Source organism: Misgurnus anguillicaudatus, chromosome 6 (genome assembly GCF_027580225.2).
Source record: "Misgurnus anguillicaudatus chromosome 6, ASM2758022v2, whole genome shotgun sequence".
Taxonomy (NCBI): Eukaryota; Metazoa; Chordata; class Actinopteri; order Cypriniformes; family Cobitidae; genus Misgurnus; species Misgurnus anguillicaudatus.
Genome location: NC_073342.2, coordinates 22,941,635 through 22,964,765, shown reverse-complemented (window position 1 = coordinate 22,964,765; position 23,131 = coordinate 22,941,635). Strand labels below are relative to the sequence as shown.

General features: G+C 37.0%; 1 protein-coding gene across 3 annotated transcripts; it reads right to left on the bottom strand.

Moving 5' to 3' along the window:
• Positions 1-5,741: 5,741 nt before the first annotated feature.
• On the bottom strand, positions 5,742-22,153 carry usp3 (ubiquitin specific peptidase 3). Of its 3 annotated transcripts, XM_073868802.1 has the most exons (16): positions 21,914-22,041; positions 18,402-18,426; positions 18,221-18,281; positions 17,960-18,091; positions 17,754-17,837; positions 17,412-17,493; positions 13,149-13,231; positions 12,291-12,404; positions 11,903-12,016; positions 10,021-10,167; positions 8,645-8,751; positions 8,474-8,554; positions 8,225-8,343; positions 8,015-8,128; positions 6,847-6,914; positions 5,742-6,602 (listed from the first exon to the last, which is right to left on the bottom strand). In XM_073868802.1, the coding sequence occupies exons 4-16, from the start codon at positions 17,986-17,988 to the stop codon at positions 6,422-6,424; spliced, it is 1,323 nt and encodes a 440-aa protein (XP_073724903.1). In that variant the 5' UTR covers positions 17,989-18,091; positions 18,221-18,281; positions 18,402-18,426; positions 21,914-22,041; the 3' UTR covers positions 5,742-6,421. The 3 variants fall into 3 exon arrangements, with proteins under 3 accessions (XP_073724903.1, XP_055048379.1, XP_055048378.1); XM_055192404.2 differs by lacking the exon at positions 18,402-18,426 and having other exon boundaries at positions 17,412-17,472; positions 21,914-22,153; XM_055192403.2 differs by lacking the exon at positions 18,402-18,426 and having other exon boundaries at positions 21,914-22,151.
• Between the last annotated feature and the right edge of the window lie 978 nt (positions 22,154-23,131).

The window sequence follows — 23,131 nt, the reverse complement described above, 5'->3', positions numbered from 1 at the left end:
ACAACACTCTTGATTGAAAACTAGTAGGACCAATAATCTTCATGGTCCACCCGGAAAAAGAAAATCCTCCGCAATACCTTTAAGTAAACTCAACAAACCTTAGTAGATTCAACAAATAAAAATTGAGTTAATTGTACATAAAAATTTAATTAATGATGACAAACATTTTGAATAATGCCATTTTATAAACTCCACCCCCTTTAATTAGGATTAAATAAGTCCATAACACGAAATAAGTTATCACAACATGAAATAATTAAGTAAAATTGGCAAACGTGAAAGTTCATTTTTTGAGTGTGATTTTAGGCTGTTTTGAAAAAACTAAAACAAGTTTTTTCATTTTCACTGCATAATTCCCAATACTTTTATTTTTGCAGGGCATAGATGAATCTAGATTAATCTCATACAAAATAAAAGTAATTTTTGCATAACATATGAGTTTGTGCTGTGTGTAATTATTATATATATAAATACACACACATTCATGTATGTATTTAAGAAACATTTACATGTGTATATATATTTATTATATTTAAATAAAAAAATATAAATAAAACATTTCTTAAATGAATATATATGTAGTCTATGTGTGTGTGTGTTTAATTATACATATATTTTATATACATATAACATATATTTTATTTTTGTGTAATATTAAACTGTTGCTGTCAAAATGATTTGCGGCATCCGGTTTACAGTGTGTTATCAGTTTTGAATGGTTGTTATCTGGGAATAACATCCCTGCAAATGTCGCAACCGGCCAATTAGAATCAAGCATTCCAACGAGAATTGTAATAAAACGTACTGTACTTTCCAGTCTCTTACAGTGACATTATATATGTTGTACCAGACAAATTTATCAAGAATAAAACTCAAAATAGGAGACAAGGAATACATGTGAACTTCAGTTATGCAGAACAAACTGTACAGCAAAAAGTTAGCACAGGAATTCCTGTCCTATTACTGGAAACTCATTTTACTAACAGTATCCAGTACTTTGTCAAAAAAAGGAAGCACAAATATTCGCAAACAGGACAACCTGCATTTGCTGAGATTGTGAAGTGTTACTAGACACTTTCATGCACCACCATTAGCCATCTTAAAGAATCGACAGTAACACTTTACTTAAAGGGTTGTTCATAAGACTGACATGACACCTTTATAATCATGACATGACATGTGCTATATACATGAAGAAGATTTTATGCACATTTATATGACAACTGTCATTAAGCATAATTCGTTCAATTATGTAATTTTTAATGCAAAGATGACAACTTGACATTAACCAATACATCATAACTTGTCATGACAACTTGACATTACCAAGACAACATAACTGACTAGTTACTAGTGATACAGATAAAATGTGTAATTAAAATGTCAAATATCATATAGTTTTTAATAGCATGAATATTTTTCTTGACCTCAACTACAGTGGTACAAATATAATTTGTCATTAAGATACTCATGAATATTCTTCAGTTTATAATGTTTTTTTTAAGTTTCCACTGTGTGTTTAAAAAATAAAATCAAAAATTCAATAATAATAATAATAATTGATACAATTATATTTTATTGCATTTGGAGACCGATTTACCTAAAATTAAATGAAAACAGTACAATAATGGGTTAAGCCATGAAGCGTTGGGTCCATATCGCTGCAAAGTTAATTACATTAAATTAAATTGATTAAATGTTTTGTTAGTTTTTTCTTTTATGTCAGAAAATTTTAGAACCCTGTGCAAGTTCTGTTAGTTGTCAGTTTTTTATGTATTGTGCACATACATCAAGTTAAGTATACAATTTTGACGTGTCTGTTGCATTTTGTTAAGGTATTTCAAATTATTTGACATAGTATTAACACTTAATGACATTTAAAGGTGCAGTGTGTACATTTTTGCGACATCTAGTGGTGAGGTTGCGCATTGCAACCAACTGCTCAGTCCACTGCTCACCCCTCGCTTTTGAAAAGCATAGAGGAGCTATGTTAGCCGCCACCGGACAAACTTCATCTTCGGAAACAACTTAGTCAAAAAAGTTTGTCCGTTAAGGGCTTCTGTAGAAACATGGCAGCACAAAATGGTGACTTCCGTAAGGGGACCCTCTGTGTATGTAGATAAAAACATCTCATTCTAAGGTAATAAAAACACAATGGCGCATTATGAAGGGTCTTTATACACCCCTGATCATATAGTTTTGTATAATATTTTGCATTTATGTCAAGAGATCCTTCTGAAAATTACACACTGCACCTTTAAATGACAGTTTAATGTAATGCCAACCCATAAAGCTATAATGTAGTTTGTTAAGTTTGATAATTATTATGCTATCTCATGTTTATGACAGATTTATGACAAGTTATAATGTAAAGGTGTATGTCAAGTTGTCATAAAAGATCATTCAAATAGTGTCATCTTTGCATTAAAAATGACATAATTGAACAAATGACACTTAATGACAGTTGTCATAAACGTTCATAAAGGCTCCTTCATGTTCATGACACGTGTCATGTCAGTCTTATGAACACCCCTTCAAGTAAAGTGTTACCGTTTCGGTATATATAATAAAAGTGTTTAATGTGCTTCGTTCATTTTTTTTAGCACACGAATGCATGAAATGTCTGGAATTCAGACAGAGTCAATATCTACACTTGATGTGGTACCTGACTATACCACCTGGTAAATGTTCTGGCATTAGCGATAAAAGGATTTGGCCAGCCTGCACCATCTGAGTCACTCTCAATGAGTCATGACAATGTGCAAACCGACGTAACTTGGAATTATTGGCAGCTGAAATATAACTCAACTTGCTTCCCCTCCCTAAAGTAGACAGTTTAATGATTAAAAAAACTGTGAAGAAAGAGAACAAACCGCGTTGAGCAGATGTTTCACCACCTCCGCACAGGAGGTTCTTCCTGCCCGTGATGAACGGTACCACACGGCACGTGACATGTGGGGAGCCCCAGTGTTTGTTCTGCCCCCACAAACTCGTGCGAGTGTGGGCGGCGGCACTTGATAGGAGGAGCGAGGAGAATGGAAAAGTAGAGCTCACAAAGAGACCGAAGCACGCCGGCTTTGTTTCTAAGTGGTTTTACGTCACTAAAGCTTTCAGCATCTACATTTCACAGTGGGTGACATTAAAATGAGTCGTTTGAAAAAAGAACAAGACTGAGAACTTGGTACAAAACTGTACAGTATATGTAGCACTTCTTTAAAGGGACACTCCACTTTTTTAAAAAATATGCTAATTTTCCCATCGCAACTTTTAATTAACCGTCTTCCTCAGTACACGATGTAACGTCAGAAGTTTTAAATAGGAAAAATTTCGAAACTTTTTGGTTATTTTTTTTAGCGTGATGCTAATGGTCTAAACAGATTCAATGGATTATGCTAAGCTATGCTAAAAGTGGTACCGCCAGACCCGGAGATCAGCTGAATGGATTCCAAACGTTAAAAATCAAATGTTTAACTCTAGGGGGGTGGGGTGTTCCTTTTAAAAGAGAAAGCTACTCCACCTGGACCAAAGACATGGGCCAGAAAAGAGACAATTATGCACATTGCATGCATTTTTGAACCCTCACCCATAGTTGAGAACAGCAAGTACAATACTGTCCAACCCCTATGATGACATACAAATCGAGCAATGACACATCTGCTTGCACATACAAGATACACCCAACAAAACCAAAACCATTTCAGGTGTCAGGTTCTTCTTATTCCCGGGTACACACCCACCCAGGATAACACTGAGATCACTGGCCAGTGTACACAATACAAGTTATTAAAGGAATATTCCATTTTCTGAAAAGAAAAATCCAGATAATTTACTCACCACCATGCCATCCAAAATGTAATCGTCTTTCTTTGTTCGGTCGAGAGGAGATTGTGTTTTTTGAGGAAAACATTGCAGGATTTTTCTCATTTTAATGGACTTTAATAGAGCCCAACATTTAATACTTAACACTTAACAGTTTTTTTAGCGAAGTTTTAAAGGACTATAAACGATCCCAAACGAGGCATAAGGGTCTTATCTAGCGAAACGATTGTCATTTTTGACAAGAAAAATAAAAAATGTCCACTTTTAAATCACAACTTCTCGTCTAGATCCGGTCGTGATGCACCACATGACCCCACGCAATACGTCAAGAGGTCACAGAGGATGAACGCGAAACTCCGCCCCAGTGTTTACAAGTGTTGAGAAAGAAAACCGTTCCGACGTTGTTGTATGTCAACTGATACTAATTAATGTCTTTGTGTCAGTTTATTGTTTACAATGGTCCGCAAATGTGCGTTTTATATATGTAACACGTGACCTCCCTACATCACTACGCATTTAGGTTAGGTCGCGCTGGACCGGACTTAGACGAAAAGTTGTGGTTTAAAAGAGCATATTTTTAATTTTTCTTGTCAAAAATGACAATCGTTTCACTAGATAAGACCCTTATGCCTCGTTTGGGATCATTTATAGACCTTTGAAACTCCGTTGAAACAAACTGTTAAGTGTTAAATTAAGTATTAAATGTTGGGCTCTATTAAAATCCTGCAATGTTTTCCTCAAAAAACATAATTTCTTCTCGACTGAACAAAGAAAGACATCAACATTTTGGATGACATGGTGGTGAGTAAATTATCTGGATTTTTTTTTTAAGAAAATTGAATATTCCTTTAAGCAAAACACACCTTTATAAATCCCAGAACAGCTTTTAAAAACGATTTGTGTTTAAGGACAAACATATGCCAAACAAACAAAATCTAAAGTATTCCTAAAATTAAACTGGGATAAATGTACCAGCTGAGAGTGAGGCGATGGGGTGGAGGAGGGATGCTGCAACGGGACAGAGGTGAAGGACAGTTATGTAGAGAGACCTCTTCACACCGATTGGTTGGATTATGCTGGGTACACACCAAAAGATAATTGGCCTGATTTTGCGCTGACCCCCCCCCTCCGAAAATCGTAGCTATGTCCCGATTATCTTGATGGTTCTACAGATTATCTTTTAAGATTTTCTCTTGGTGTGAAAGGTGTTAAGAGTGTCTGAACCCGATTGGAAGAACGTCGGAGCCGCCCGATCGCGAATCCTAAATATTAAACATGTTTAATATTTACGATCAGAAATCCTGATGTCTGGGGGTTACCCCGAGGACAAACGCGCGAACGCTCTTGAGGTTATCCTGTGAAACGAAACAATATCCAATCAGAAAGCGAGATGATGGAAGACGGAAGCAGTCATGGCGCAGCACAAAGTGAAGTTGATGCAAAGTGAACTTGTACAGAACATGTTCCTGCTGTCTCCACGATTTCACCCAAACCCTTTTCTTTTTCCCTGAATTTTCTGGGAAAATCATTCCAAACACCATCATTGACATTTCTTCCTGCATATCGTACGCCATGCTTATTCTGAAGTCTCGCGAGATTTCCTGTGTTCGCAATCGAGACTCTGGTTGAAAATCTGTTTGTGTGTGATGTGCTGTCTTTGACACATCATGGCACACAACACACTATAGGAGCAAACGGTTAAATGTAGGATTTTTTATCCTCATGTTTGTGGTCGATAACATTTTGAAAACAAAAATGTTTTGGTGTACCCAGCATTACATGACCATGCACCTCCCAAACTTTGTTAAATAAACTTCATTTGTTTTTTAACCAGGAAAATAAGAATATAGATTATGAAATAAAAGTAATATTTAATTAGTATTAAAGATAATTTTCATTTCACAAAAAAACCCATGTCAAACTATTTTCAGCACATGCAAAGTGATGCAAAGATACTTCCGCACAACCTGCATCTCTTTATTTCTTAAAGGATGGAAGGTGAACATCTCCAACATTTTCAAGCTTAAAATAAACATAAAAAAAATGAGCTAGTGGACCCTTCAGACAAATCGTTTTCACATTAGTGAGGTGATAGCTGTGTTGAACTCCTGCTATGCGACACATTTTAATCGCAAAATCAAATATTTCAAGTTTTGGTTTTTGGAAACACCCCCACATCAATACAGACCAATACTGTGGACTCAAAAACAAGCAAAGCGTTTAAAAAAAAAGAATGATTTTGAGTTTAACAGAAATACATAGCCAGCTGTGCCCGATGCAGAAATGTGACGGCTGTAATCATTTCAACTGATGGAAAAACACTCTGCGAGAAAATATCTGATTTGCAATTGTAAAGCGTTTTGTTCAGTCAATTTGAGTCGGCTGGAATCATTTCTCATTTCTGTTAATAGACCTTGCACCGGTGACACATAAAAGCAAAAACCGGGACTACTAAAGAAAAGTCAACAAGACGTAAGCAGCAATTCGGTTTGTACTGAAGAAATCATGAGTGGATACATAAGACAGTACACATTTTAAGGTCCATTAACTGATCAGAGATCAGTAGGGGTGTTGTACTGATCTGAAGGTAGTACAGTAAGTCTTAAAGCTTGGACTGACTCGCTGAGACTGGCTTTTCTTGATCGTTGTGCTCCGTGTAGAACAGGATGTAGGCCTTGGCTTTTAGCACGGCCTCCTCGCTGACCGTAGTGACCGTGCCGTCGTTGAAGTGATACCACTGGCCCTCGTGCCGACCGTAGGCCGTGTAATGACCGGACCCGATGCTGCGCATGCAGACATGAGAAAATAAAACAGCATGTAATATTGCATAATCTGTAAGTTATGTGAACACTAGTGCTTCTGATAAACTATCTCCCCCTAGTGGATAATATGGGAAGTAAACTACTGCCTGACATTTGAATTAATTGAACACAAAAGTTCTTTCTGAAAATTAAATTAATTAATTAATTTTTGTTGTCAGTAGGTTGTGTTGTGTTGTTATTACAAAAGGGAAAATACTTTACTCACCCAGATCCATGATGCACCACTACAGCAGCAAGATTGTACAGGCATCTCTCAGGCAAACTATTTTCAGGCTGAGCATAAAACATGAAAAGGTTAGATACAAGTTTATCAAATGTAAAAATAAAAACAGCATATGAAAAGTTTGTTTCCAAAACGCAATAAATCCATTTTGACTAATTTCGGTAAAAACTTATTTTTTATACCAAGAAAGTGACAAGATAAAAAAACACTATTTTCTGTTACAAACTTTCACATAGCAACTTTAGGTAATAAAAACATAAAATATTCAAATCCATAATTTGATTTTCAAAGATTTATTATAAAAACAAATTCTTTTTTCACAAAATGCAATAAATCCACAACAAGTTTTTTTTTCAAAATGCTTTAAATTTATTGAATCAATATAAAAATGTGCATTAATCTTTGCCATGTTATATTCATTTAGTTGACTAGTTGTATACACTGATTAAAAAAATAAACATTAAATGGCATTAATCAAAACATTTACTTTGTCATATTAGGAACACTGTCATTGCTGTTGTTATACATGGGATGTCGTCACTAAACCTTTTTTAAACCGATCAGCTGTAAAGTGTTTTGGTCCTGCTCGATTTTTGTTGGCTTCGAGTACAAAATTTTAACGTTTTTCATAAGATCCGCTGCGGTCAACGTGTTAGCATGACAGAAGCTTGATGCTGTCGGGAGAACAAGCAACAGCCAATATTTTTCCGGCTCCCGAGTGCCTCTTGCGTAAATTTTTGGATTTTGAAGGCGTTTCTTTCCCATCACAGAAAACCACCACAGGTTCATCAATGCCATCAAAAGTATTATTTTGTTTTGTTTGTTGATCACGAAGTACAAAGTAGATGAGGAAAACTAGGATTCTGTGTGAATTCAACGCATCGCCATTGTTGTTTACAATGCATGGAATGGTGCGATGTGATTGGTTGAGCAGATTTATTGCATTCTGTAGAAAAGGAGTGGTGTTTATCGCGTTTTGGGAAAAAAGATGACAGAATAAAATGGCGGATATTGGATTTTGCGTAAAATCAAGAATTTACCTTTTAATACGACCTGATACAATACTTTAATTTTGGCGGTAACTCCTTTTTTTATTGGTGTTTTTTCACATTTTGGAACCAAACTCTTCATATGTTGAAATAACTCTTACCTCTAACAAGTAGCTTTTCATGTCAAGGCCTCGCATTGGAAACTCTACATAGGTGTCAATCTTATTCCTCAGAAATGCTGTCCAGTGAAACCTCTTCAGATGCAAACACAGCACCTGGATAGTCACATAATATATTCATTTCAAACCCTCTGTGTATAATTTTTTTTCATTTGATCATACTATTTGTATGTATTCCTTCACTTCTGTCACCTTGGGTAGTTTCTGGACCCAGAACTTCTTGGTGGACTTTTGTCTCTTTTTGCATTTGTGACACATGTAGAGCTCCGTCTCATCAAGTTCCTCCAGGTCTGTGAAACTACGCAGGCAATCTATAGAGACGGCACACATCTTAATGTTATAAAACAAAAAAATCAAGACGTAATTCCGCAATTTTCTAGAAAAGAGCGACATGATGATTCCTCCAAATTCTTAATGATTTTCCAGGGAACTATTTCTTACCTTTTAAAGTGCATACTGGCCGTGGCTCTTGGTCCTTTGTGGTTTTGATTCTGAATTGGCTTGGAATGTCCAATGAAAGATCTAGGAAGAAGAAAGGATTTAGTGTAACCATGGCAACATATGCCAGCAAAGCTTTGTGAGTTAAACTGACCGACCGAGTTGACGACTCACCTAGGAATGGGTCGAATTTTCTAGACTCTGTCCCACATATCAAGCAGTTTACCTCATTCTGTAGGATACCACCAAACACAGATGTAACGATAGTAGAGGTCCCATTTCTAAAAAAAAAAAAAAAATTAAATAAACCATGATGCCAATGATGTTTTACAGCCCGGATGAAGTTGTATGCCATGCAAAACCATGCACCATAATTAAATTATCCCACATAAGTACAGTTCCCGACAATCTGGATTTTGTAAGAGCAAGTAAAGCCCATCTATTCAAAGCAGGATTTACTCTGCCATTATGTTCAACACAATCCACTGAGCACGACACAACACTGCAAACCCCAGCAGATCTACTTGGGTCACCCCGAGTTCGGTCACCGGAGGCTTCCTCACTCGTTTTTGGGCTTTCATTGAAAGTCTAATAAATCAGAACATGTAAAAGAAATGAAATTTGACTTCGCTTACATGATGGAAAATATCTTGCAAGTCATTTTGGCAAAACTGGCATGTAACCAAATTCAAGGCTATTTAGGGTAGAAGTGGGTTAGTCATAACCGGACTATATTGGGTCTATAGATGTTGTTCCACCACCTTGGTTATTGCTTGCTGAGCAGCTATTAATTCATAAACAACAGGGAAGCTCTGCCTGTAGCAGCAGGGAAGTGCGGGAACACTCATCTCCGTGTCGAAACCCGGTTGCCTCTGCGTGGCATAAACAGTTATCTTTATCACTGCTGCTCATGCACTTGCTAAACTAGCAGGGGAGATATATAATAAGAGATAACATGCTGAGATAGCTTTACCTTCATTTAAAAATTTGCCCCTAACCATCTGTATGCCAACAGGAGTTAAAACATGTATTTATTTAAAGGTAATGCATACAGCTCAGATCAATATGCATAGTAGGGCATGCAATTTATCTATTACATTTTTTATTCAAACAATTACAAAAACAAGATAATCGAGGTAAAATAATTATTGCGCGATAGAAAATATAAATTGCAAGCTGCTGGACCGATGTGTTTGTGAGGCACCTCTGCTTTGACACGTGTAGCCTATTGCAACACTTAAAAAGTGCATTTTTCAAAATGATTTTGCCCATAATTGAGCAGCCCTAATGCATAGGTGATTATAAATAAGCTGTTTGTTGATTTATCTAAATCATGTTAAATACTGTTGCTGTGATAATATAACCTTGATATCTTTAATATTGACTAAGTAAGGTCAAACTTTGATGCTCCAAATCGTAAAATGAGACTTATAATAGACAAATATTTTTCACAAATATTTTAGAGCATTTTTCCAAATTTCCCAAAGTTTTAAATGTAGCTCTAACGAATGTAGAAATTATAAACAATGGCATTCAGAGCGATGCCATACATGCAGCAGTTGCTCTCAGTGGGATGTTTGGATCGGTCCGAAGGCACGGCATGACTGTGCGACCCGTTCTTGCTTCCCTGCATCTCTCTGTGAAGATGGTCCAGCAGGTAACGCAGGAATTCATGAGCATCCTGCTGCTGATATCCCCTGCAATACACATTTAATTAAATTCAGGCTCATGAGTTATGTATCAGGACAGCAATAAACACAATTAGTTTATTGTAGAGCACATAAACAAATCTATTTACTTCATGGCTACCGAAATCAAAGATTAATCATGATTAATCGCATACAAAATAAAGGTTTATTGTTTGCATAATATATTTGTGTGTGTATTGTGTGTAATTATTATGTATATAGAAATATACACATACATGTAAACATTTAAGAAAAATTTTATTTATGTATAGATTTTTTAAATCGTTATATAATATAAAATATTTTTAAAAATCTAAATATTAGGGGTGTAACGATTAACCGTGCAAATGCGCGTTTTCTCAATTAATGAATTTTAATGAATTACGGTGAAATCCAGGCACATCCAAACCCCAGGGGGCGCTCCTGTGCATAAACTCCCTTGTGCCACAGAAGAAGTAGCATTACAAATGCTATTCCAGGAAATGTCTACAGGAATATTTATATAACTGTTTTTCAAATTGTTTCAGGTATTTTCATGATAACAAAGAATATTTTAAATGATTTTGTTTAAGGAGTGTTGCTTTTTTAAATGCACGTTATAAACGACTCATAATGATTTTACATTGATAAGGACTTCCTACTAACCAAATGCCGTAGTACACGCACAAGCTGTGCATGAAACAAAGAATCGCAGCCTTGCGATTCAGAATCGATTTCAGACAGGCATTTTTAATGGGACACACGGTTGAATCGTTACACCCCTACTAAATATATATAAACACATGCATGCATGTGTATTTATATATACAAAATTATTACACACAGTGCACACACATACAGTACTGTGCAAAAGTCTTATGGTGCATTCACACGGGGCAATTCACTTTTAATGGGTGACGTCATGCATTGCCGAACTGAATTGTGGATCCGTCGGCGCAGTGTCATTGCCGTTGCTCAGAAGTTGAACATTTCTCAACTTTACAAGCTGCAACGCGTGCGTCAGCCAATCAGATCGCCTTATGCAAATAACCTAGGCAGAGCCAGCCAATTACGTTTATGGAAGACCAGAGCATGTGTTGCGGCCACTGTGATTGTGGCCACCAGGCTACCATTAGATTTGTTGTTTTTTGCAATTGTATAGTGATCATATACAATTATTATTTCTCAGTCTCATTATTAGAATACAACCAGACAATACAGGAAATGTGTATGTAGTATTAAAAACAGTATAAAAGTATAAGCTTTTAGTAGACAAGTATTTAGAGTAAACTCCCCTTCCACTTGGAGCAATAGCAGACAGCTTTTACTTTTACAAACTTTACTTCCAGTTTCGTTTTTTTAATGGTCTGACTGGTTGCTAAACTGATGTCTTGAAGAAATGTCTCGTCGAAAATAACAAATGTTTTGGTTTCCTATGTAAACTATGTGTTGTTTTTTGCTTGTTATATAAATAAACTACTTTAAAGAACTTTGTTGTTATTTATTCTTAGCGGAGTTTAACGGAAGTTACGTGCGGACCACGACAGCCGCTTGTTTATGTTGTTCCTGCTGAAACGTCTATATTATGCAAAAACAAACTTTTATTTTGTATGCGATTAATCATGATTTATCTTTTGACTGCCCTACACTACAGTACATCAGACAAAGAAAAATATAAAATTTCACACAGTATTTAAACTTTGTGGAACCCAATTTTAAAAAATTAGGAAAAAATATGCAACAAACTTGTATAATTATGAGATACCTGAAACTTGGCATTATTTTCCAGATAACATAAAAGAGAGCGTCTGGGCTGAAAGCAGTCTGACTCCCCTGCCAAAGTGAACAGAGTGTTTTTCTGAACTCCTCGACCAGAGATCTGTAAAATACCAAAAATAACTGCATTTTAATGAGCCCTGATTTAGATTTCAGACTTCATCAACAAACACTAACAATGAAAAAACAAATAAGAATTTCAAAGGTATTAGTAAGAGTAGATAAAAGTGTTTCATTAGTCACCAGTATGTGATTGAAAAGTCAAAGCTGTTGTCAGGAATCTGTGACTTCATTCCTAAAATTTCTATTATATAAAAGACACCATTTGAACCCAAGCACCCCCCTCCCTTTTTGCCATCCAGTGAAGAGGACCTTACACACTGCTGTCCCCCTGACTTCGGGTGTGGTACATTCTCCTCCCTGCCGTCTTGCCGCTTCGTAAGGCCACTGAGGGCAGCTCCTTAAAATAACAGCTGAACACTTGGATGTTACTTAGAGAGAATGAGAAACAAAAACCAGCTTTTAACCACATGAGGTTGCTAATGTTAATCTAAAATTGACCTTTCCCAATGCAAAAATGAACAATATGGCAAAATACTACAAAAATCCCGCCAATACTTTTCTTTCCATGAATTAAAAGTGTGCAAATGGAAAGGGATTTGAATTTTTCAATCCAGGCCATAAAACATTGAGTCTAGGCCACAAATGCATTACATTGCTGCTATAAAAGCACAATAAAGATAACCTGCACAAGCAGTTGTTAGTTTGTACTTTTTGTTAGTTTGGAGCCTTTTTACTGAACTCTTCCTTTAAGCGAGATCACTTTTTGGCGTAACAGCTGCCAAAACAATTTGCCGTTCAACAACCTCTGGAACCCAAAGCACAAAATGTCAGTAAAATGAATGCTTCCTCTGACTAGTTCATAATAACAGTGGCTGTACGGTGGATGTGATATCTGGCATGAGCTACTGGCTGTGGTTGATGCGTCAGCACGGCCAGTTTAAGGTTGGCTGCGGTGAGCAGGCAGACGGCCTAATCCATCCTCTGGCTGCTCACCAACCTCTACTCCAGCCAGCTCGCTAGCCACAGAGACACCGCCGTCTACCGGCGCATCTCGGAGGCTCCCAGAAAAACAGGGAGGCTTTCTGACCTCAAGCAGCCAGGCCACACGCACACCCCGTTGGGCTACGCATCGCTGGCTGCCCTTAGCTCTGGGTCAGATGGGTTGCTCTTACCTTAGAGACTGGAGAATGGCGTTCATAAAGCAGGTGTTGCCCAGGTTACGCAGGCCCGTGGCACACAATGCTGGAGTGCCTTCCTGTTGGGTATTATTTAGAGAGAACAAATATGGCATCGGGACACATTTGACAAATGATGCATGTAGACAAGTGAATTAAAAAGTTATTGCATCCACTTTGCAAATTGAAGAGTTTACTGTCAACTATTTACTATGATTTACAAAGTAAAAAAACAAGAAGGTATAGTTTTATAGTCTTTCAGACAGTCCAGAAAAACGTGATCGCATGATTTAATGCATAATCAGCCAAAGTCTGCATATTTATTTTTTAAAAATGCGCACTTTCGCCACATAAATTGCAGATTCCTGCTCGCAAAATATGCGGGCTTGCATGAATTCATAATCCTCGCATTTTCGTAGCAAAAAGTCATATATATCTTAGCAGAATGTTGAAAAATGTTGCATTTACTTCACACATGCAGGATGTCATGGGAATGTTAGGAAGTGACGTAATTACGCGACGTGAACATTAGGGCTGGGTATTGAATCCAATGTTTTGGTACGATTTTCGATTCCGGTCCTCGGGACGGTTTTTATACTCAATTCTCCGTTTAACTCATTAAATATAGATTTAAGCCAAATACTATATTTATAAAAAAGAACAGTGAACATAAGTTTACAAGTGGGTAATTAATAAAAATAAATTAAGGGCCACAAACCTGTATATTAAACTCTTTTATTTTAGGTACACTTGGGTACATTAAAAGAGAACCCATCTCTAATTTTCTAATGTATACAATTCTACTATGGAACAGCTGAAATTCCACAAGGGGTCGTATTTGTTCCCCAGACGTTGCACAATAAACGTGACATCTGAATATATTCATTAAAATTGTAAATGAAAAGTGAGATTCGAACGAATGTCCGTTAGTGAACTAATTGTATACAGTATTTATTTCGTAATTCGGTCAGAAATGAGATTGTGAGGTGAACAAATCGTGTTGGATTAAAAGGCTTGGATATTCCGATTCCTTGGACTTTTGGGGATTTATGAACAATTTGTTTTGGACAATATCACCGAAGCGGAAAAAGGGAAGATTTTGAAGGTCGGTAAATACCCTAAATCGGCGCCGCCCGGTTCTGGTAACTAACAACTAGATCACAGTAGGGCTGCACGATTTGGGTAATTTTTCCCATTGCGGTTATTGATGCTAATATTGCGATGTGCTGTTGCGATTATAATGAATGGTATCAACTTGATGAGTTTTAAGGAAAATCCACACACAGTTTAGTGATAATGCTAAAATGTTTATTTGTAAAGCTAGAAATGTTTTCGTATTGCCACGTGATGTAGCAACTACTCAGTGTCAGTAATCCTAAATCCAAAATACTGCCATACAACAGACGTAGAGTTTTTTTTTAGCTACCAGATCACTGTCAATTTCCTCTGCATCCATCTTTGCTCTGGTATTTCCGCGCTGCGCACACACAAGTGACGACGCACGCCACACACGTGCATGCCACACTTGCACTGCCTTTTTTGTTCGTTTTTCTTTCTTTTTTTAAACAGCAAGGAAAATCATCAAAGTGTTAACAAGTCCACACATTTATTTATTTAATATAATTGCAACATTTTGCTGTCATATAATCGGACAGGCTGCGATGCGATTAATTGAGCAGGACTAGATTACAGTTTTATGACTGCTATAAATCATATGATGTTTTTGGTGTGCGCTTAACGGAATCCCGAAAGTCTAAGCTTTCAAGCGATGTGCCGCATGACCGTATATTCTGAAGATTTAATGCTTCAAAGTTACAATGATGTCTATGCAGCCTCATGTGCAAGGGAGGGGGTGTGTCGTGTATGGCACAGTAATCCTTATCAGGTTAAATACAATACAATTTTGATGCAAGATGAAAAATGTATGCTGAAAAAAGTCAGAACAATCGCATTCTTTGAAAAAAAATTGTATGACAAAAAATTATTTGTGGCCTTTCAGAATCGATTTTGAATCGACCATGTAAAAAAAAGATTAATCAAAAAAAAGATTTTTTTGCCCAGCCCTAGTGAGTATCAATGAAAAGCTCACAAAGTTTTTGCAAGTTCCCGCAATTTCATCGCATAAAATTGCATAAATATCCCATATATTTCATTGCATTTTATAAGAAAATGTGCCACAAGATCACAAATTTTTGCCAGCAACAATCACAAAAAAAATTTGTTTTTCTGGAAGGCCTGTTCAGAAACATCATGCAGAAGGTCTATGATAACATGTGACCCTGGACCACAAAACCAGTCATCATACAGGGAAAAATCTAAATATTGAGAAAATCGCCTTTAAAGTTCAAATGCAGTCATTTGCAACACACATAACTAAAGACAAATAAATTTGTTATATAGAGGGTATGCATTGACATCACTTTTCCACGTGACCACGACGGAGCACGCCCTGTTGAGTGGCAAATGTTCAACAAAATGGCTGGTTTTCATAGCGGGTGCTGCGAAAATGGCAATAAACCTGACTATTATCAGCTTAAATTGAATTTAGTTGGACTTGATAGCAGAGGTGAACAATACTTAGTTACATTAGTTACATTTTCCAAGCATCTGTGCTTTATTACTGTGTTTTGGGAAAAATTTTACTTGTATATTTATTACGGTGTCTTGGGAAAATTTTTATTTATAAACATAGAATCATAGTGTGTATTCTTTAATATTGCATATTAAAATGTATTTAATACCCAATTACATTAAAATTGTGTATTTTTAATTGAGTAAAAGTATGTTCATTTACTTAAATATTAAATGTTAAACAAAAACTTTGTAACTTTTGTTACTATTTATGAAATGTAATAGAGTAAAAATTATAACAATATGCTTTGGAATTTATTTTTTCCAAAGAAAAACACTGATTAAATACAAATACTTGAAGTAGTTGACTTAAGGCTGGTACAGACGGTACGACTTTAAAATCGTCGGCCGATTTTCCAACCCTGAGAGACCCCACACACGGCGATAAAACATCGCGGGTCTAACAGTTTTGGTCGTACAGTTAGTGGTGCGCTGCCACATGGCAAAATCAACACATCACACACGAACCGATTTGACTCCCGAGCAGTCCCAGGTCAGACGGGAAATCTCGCAAAATCTCTCGCGATCAAACGTGATTTCAGAGTAAACAATCATGGCGGACGAAGAGGATGCAGTGGCGATAGTTTGCAGTTTGTTTTTAACCGAAAATTGCGTTTGCGCGCAATTTCTGTTTTACCCTTGGTCTAGTCCATAGTTGGATGCATTGAGATGCAGTAAATATGACCCGTGACTTCCCGGTACTTCCTCGCTGCTTCGTCACCTCGCTTTCTGATTGGCTACATGTCACAGTCCACAGCCTGCGTGCTCGTTTGTCCGCAGGAGACACCACACACGAGAAGAAATCGGGCCAAAAAAATCCAACATGTTGGATATCCCCGATTTGAGATCGGAGCGGTCCCGAGGTCCTTCCGAGTAGACGAGAGCAGTCTAAACACACCACACACGGCAAGAATATCTGATCAGTTTATTTTACCATTATCGGAGCATCCTTAAGATTGTCGGAAGGGGTGAATCGGGGCTAAAATCGGCCTAATTATCCTGCCGTGTGAACCAGCCTTTAAGTAGAAAGTAAAAACCTCTCCCTGATAGTGACCCTAGCAGCTTGTCAACCCACCTGTGGTCTATGGACGTTGGAATGAACGATCAATTTACTTCTCCTTTCTGTGTTTTTTTGGCAGTCTGTAAAACGATAGCTCCAAATTCTTATTAAATCTGTTAGTACAGTTTATCGCACAACAGCTTTTTCCAATTTAGACGCGTTTCCCCCGTGTTTACACTGTACACAAATGCTAATGCTGTGTCTTTTGCCACTCAGTGGGCGTAACTGCAGTCACTTTAGCAGAAGGTGACGTCACGTGCATACCCTCTATATTTATGGTAAAAAAAATTACAAAATATCTTCATGGAACATGATCTTTACTTAATATCCTAATGATTTTGGCATACATTTTTTTTAATTTTGACCCATACAATGTTGTGTTGGCTATTGCTACAAATGTACCCGTGTGACTTATGATTGTTTTTGTTGGTATTTGTACTTCATCTACAATTTACATGTGAATGCGTGGTGACATATTGTATGTGGATGGTCATATCATGCTTTTCTGAATAATGTTTAAGCACAGTGTGACTTCATATACATTTTTAGCAACCAACAATTATTCTTACTCCATCTTTCTTCACCTTGCTGTCAGGAGAGGAGCTGTCTGGAAGTTTTCGCTTCCTTTGTCTCTCGGTATTAGACACAGAGCTGAACAAAGTAAAAAGAAATCATTGTTAAAACACATTGATGTATTTATGTGACAAATGTAACACAAACCAGCTTATATCAGGCCACTGATATGGCCGAAGCAAATTATTTTAAAAATATTTTCTCTGTGTGCCAGAAAAAAACATTAGAGACTGCAGCTATTAATTTTGCCTTGTGAACATTAACACGTTAAATGAAATGTGTAACCTCCAGCCTGGGTTCCTATTGCCTTTTCATATTTTATCATAACTTAGACCTACTTTTCCAAACTCTGAAGATGCTCTCTGACCTTCTGCACGTGGCCCAGTTTTGTGTCGTTCACCACAAATTCATCACATCTGTAACTGCAGATAAACAGCACGCATGAAGGTCAACAAGAATGTTTGCTATTTAGGTCTGCCTCTTTGAGACGTCTCTCTGTGTACTGGTGTCAGTTTTATGAGAATTTTTTTTTAATTCAACCAACCAGAATGTGCTATAACTGTTACAGTCCATGCACACGGAGTGCTGCTGACATTTTTCTCGCTCTGGCTTCCTCTGACCGCCACCTGGAGTCTGAATGTCCTCGAAATGCTTTTTCGCGTGGCCATTAACATACCTTCCGGATGACAAACATAGCCCTTTAATCATAATGTTATGTTGATGACAGATGGAAAAATACTTTTTATAGACCACACACCGAAAATATAAACTTTATCTGTTTTCTGTGTACATATACAACACTCACCTTCCACAATGCACGTTCAAACACGTCAGACAAACCCACGGGCTTTTGTTTGATCTGCAAACTACAAAACATCGAAAAGCATATGATTAACATCCACAATCGGTTGCAGTCTACTTTGGCACGGCTAAAAGGTTTACAAATGAATATAACCAGAACCACATGGCCAAAATATGTCACTTACTGCATGAAACACTGTTTGATAAACACTGTGAAGAGATAAGCAGCATGTTAACCTCAAGTGAATCTGTTTTGAATGTAATCTCTTGCTCGCCCGCTGGGAAAGTGGGCTTTGTTCTAATTGCCTTGATCACCTTCACTAAGCTCACATCAAGCATCTGAATTAGCCGTTGCTAGGGAACGGTCAATTCTGGTGAATGCTGTTCTGTGCACGACCCGGCAAATGTGGAAAAAGTCAATAGACCCGAGCTCTTTATACCTGCTGACTGCCTGCACGCTTATTAAGAAAGCTCCATTTAAACTGTAATGCTGTGATATTGTAAGAAGCTTTATATAATGTGGGTTACACAAAAGAAAGTCAGAAGTGATGGTATAACAAAAGCCTGCTGTTAGTAGAAAGAAAACTCCTGATTCTTTTGTTAAAATTAGACTACTTTTAAATTACAATTAAAAGAATATCTACAAATTATTGCACAGACGACTTACATTACATTTACGGATTTAACAGATGCTTTTCTCCAATGCGAGTCAAGCTACACACATTGGGTGCGTTTACATGCAACCAAATAATCGGTTTGTAATCTTCTTGATGGCTCAGTCGGATTGAGGTCGTTTGAATTGTTCGATCGTATTGAAATGGGTGGTGAAGTCCGATCTGTGATCCGATCATCAGGAGAAACGTACGCATGTAAACACATGAATTGTGGTGTTTTCTCAATCGGATGAAACATTTTTTTTAATAGGGGTCAGTGATGTGCAGGTCAATGTTTAAACATCCCGCACCCAACCAACATTTTCAACTAACCCACCTGCAACTCGGACCGCAAAAAAAATATTGTACCCAACTCGCTTCCTCCTGGCCCGCATTTTTTAAATAAGTAATTGTTTAAAATAGTTAATTGCCATCTTTATTTCAAACGACCCGACCGACCACGACCCGAATATCATTACAAATATTTTTGGATGACTCGTAGTCGCAGGTGACCGCAGACACCCGCTCATTTTGGATCAACCCGCACATCACTGATAGGGGTGTAACGATACATTGTGCAAGCTTGATATGCCCCTCAATGAATTATGGTGAAATGCCTGTACACTCAAAAGCCAGATTGCGCTCTTGTGCAGAAACTCAATATGCGTACCATTACACAGGCAGGTCCAGGAAATGTATAAGCATTTTTTGTTCATTAGTTATTGGTATTTCTGTTGGGAATAGTCATTGGGATACTTTTGGGTTAGTTTTGAATGTCCATTGGGCTGGTTTTGTTATGTGGATCTGGCAACCCCGGCTATGCGCTTGCGCAGACGTTTGGATCAGATTATATAGAATGTACATTAGATCAGATTGCAATGTTTAGGGTACATGTAAACTGTATTGTCGTAACCTGCAATCGGATTAAATTCGGTCGGACTGACACAATTTTGTGCATGTGAACATAGCAAGTGCATTACACTAGGGGTGGGCGATAAATGGCCTGCGTTTCTCATGCGCATCCCATCAGCAAAGCCGGTTTCGTGATTAGTAGTAAATCAGCATCACCTGCTTTCAGATAGAGCGGCATTTACTACACAGAGGTGCGTTTCGCAAAAGCAATGTTGCTAACCTGTTAACCATTGCAACCGACAAAGTTGCTAACTTAGTTAGCAACGATGCTTTTGGGAAACCCACCCCTGAGGGGTATTTTTACCAAGAAGCTTGGCAAAATCGCATGCATTATCAAAGACGATTTGTCCATTTGTCTGTGTAGTAAATGCCGCTCCATTTGAAAGCAGCTGATGGCGATTTACTACTAATCATGAAACTGATACGCATGAGAATAGCAAGCCATCCATCGCCCACCACTAATTACAATTTACACATTTGCGACCCTTTCGTTGAAATCCAGGATTAAATCTCAATCTGATTTTGAGAAAGTTTAATTTCAATCACTGACAACATGACCTTAGTCAATATTTAATATATCAAAGTTATTTTTCACCAAATGTTCATTACATTATGTAGGATGATTTTATGTAAAAAACAAAACAATAAATCACTAAAATGACATTTGTTGGGTTAACTTTTCACAAACTGCGTCACATTTATCATTTGTGAGTTCAAACTTATGACCTTTTGCACTACTAAAGCAATGCTCAACCAACTTAGCTACAGAAACACAATGATAGATTATTTTCTCTTATACTTAAAGCTTCTGTTCCCAAAAGACAAGTTTTGTAAGTATGAAATGTGTTAAACAAGATATATGGGGCTGTTCTCATGTTCTGTGGGTGTGCTGAGGGGCCACCGGGTGTCACACCCTGAAATGTTTATGTGTCTTTAGTGTAATCTGTCTAATATGTCAATGCAAGACTGTAGTCAACAAAATAAATATCACCACTAAAAAACTTATTACATATAGGGATGCACTATATAACAGTGAAAAAGTCCCAAACTGATCTTTGCTGATTTTACCTGAAGGCCATAACATAAAAATATTAGTGGCCAAAATTCTCAAGATATGCTGTAGTCTCTGCAATAAACATTATTTTCATTTTATTTTATATATAATCATAAGCTGTCTGTTTCAAAGAGATGCTGATCATTGCAGAAATGCTGAAGATCAGACTGCAATGCCTCGAGTTAGATGTGCAACCCTTAATGGTTTCCTTACATGTACTTTGGGAACATTTCCTGCAAACCACCGATTTCGCTCAAGAAACCAATAATTACTATAAGCTGTTTCAATACTTTCCTAACAACCACAACTCCCCAAATATAAACTTGAGGGAGCTGAGCAGATATATATATAAAAAAATTCAGGTATAAATCTGTCCTGTGCATTTCAGTGTTTTTTACGGTCGTACGCATTGACAGTAATGTAAAGCCTCCATGACGCACGTTTGCAGACATTATTTCCGGTTTATTATAATATCAATGTCTGACTGCTATCACAATATCACTCCATATAAAGATTAACGTTAATAAATTACTTTTTCCACATTAGATCAAGTGCTCGACGTAAACAAAAAACATTACAGTACATCACAAGATTAAAAAAAACACCAAGCAGATTAAAAAACACGCATAACTTAACGTTAGCTTACTAACTCAAATGATGGCAATAAAAGAAAAATGCGAAGTAAACCTCTAACTTACAGTTGCACGTAACTTAGCTGTTATTTTTAAACCAACCCATTATTCCCTTAAAAGTGTTTACGTGTAAATAAACAAAAGGTTTGGCGCGTTCACACTCAAATTTGACTGGTATGTGATGTTGAAATAACGTTAATCGGTATGGTGTTTAATATAAGCCCATGTACTGTATATTATAATTATTATACTGTAATCTTTCATTTTCTTCAGGTTTAAGAGGGTAGTAGGTTAGTACGTAAACTCAACAAAAAATATTTTAGCTTCAACCGCTGTGAGCAAGACGCACTAGCCGGTTTAGCTAGCTCGAGTCTTCTCACAAAAAAAACTGGCTGTATTATCACAAATTATTAGTGAATAATTATTTAAATCTTCATCTAACTCACCAGTACAGCACCATGACGAAGGGGAACCGTTTGGGAACCGGGTCGGATCCACCGTGACACAGACACTGGAGTTAAGATGTGGACACTCCATGAGTCTGTGCTAAGCTAAAACACTAGCAGCTACTGTACGCCAGTCTGACTCTGACTTGCGCTGGGTGAAGATAAAAAAAAAATTATTTATTATAAATACCCACCAGAATTAACGTTACTATTTTAGTTTTACAATAGGTACGTTCTTAAATGCATAACGAGGTGATGTTGTCTGACAGTTTATTGTTATGAGGTTTAGAAAGCAGTAATGCATACACATACTCTGTGTCTCAAAACCTACTGAGCTGACTACCTAGCAAGCATTTTAGGCATCATCATTTTCTAGCCTGCTTTCTGAGCCTACAGTTTAAGCAATTTTGTTATGGATTTGTCTTAATGTTAAATATTGTTCTCCTAAGAGGATAATGACGTTTCATATAAAAGATCATGTTAAAAAAAGAGATAATGAATAAAAGCATATATTATAAAACATATCACACACAATTCCTAAGTATCAAGTAAGATTTATTAATGATTTGTAATTTACATTTTTAATTCAGCTAATAGCTAATGTTACTATGAAGGTTGTGTACAAAATAATATCAACGATATGTGATCCTGTCAGGCTAAAGTCATAATCTAATTAATGATGCGATGATGACCTTTGACATGACCACCTTACTCAGTCAAAATTAAAGATAAAAAACAATAATTCACAAAAAAATATTTTAGCTGGGTTTTACCAAACTGGATCACAAATATACTGTAGCATCTCAGTATGATTTTAAATATACAGTAGTTTTGATTGTCTGTGCTTGTTGCAATGCATTGTGGGTACAGGATGGTGTCGCTGTTCTTCCTATAGATGGCGTTTTAGAGGCAGTTTCCCTGACAGGATTTAAATGAATCCAGGTCTAGGCCTTAGTTATATTAGGACATTTCAGTAGTTTTTACAAACATACCTTACAAAAACAATACTGGTGTGCATCTTGAGACAAAACAGTGACACTTATATATGTTAAGATATGTCAGTGCAAGATGCTTTTAAATTAAAGGCGGGGTGCATGATCTTAAAGCTATGTTGATATATGAAATCACCTAAACAAACACGCCCCTACCCCAATAGAATCTGGACCATCTTTTGATAGATCCGCCCCACACATACGCAACCCAGGCAACAATGTTGTT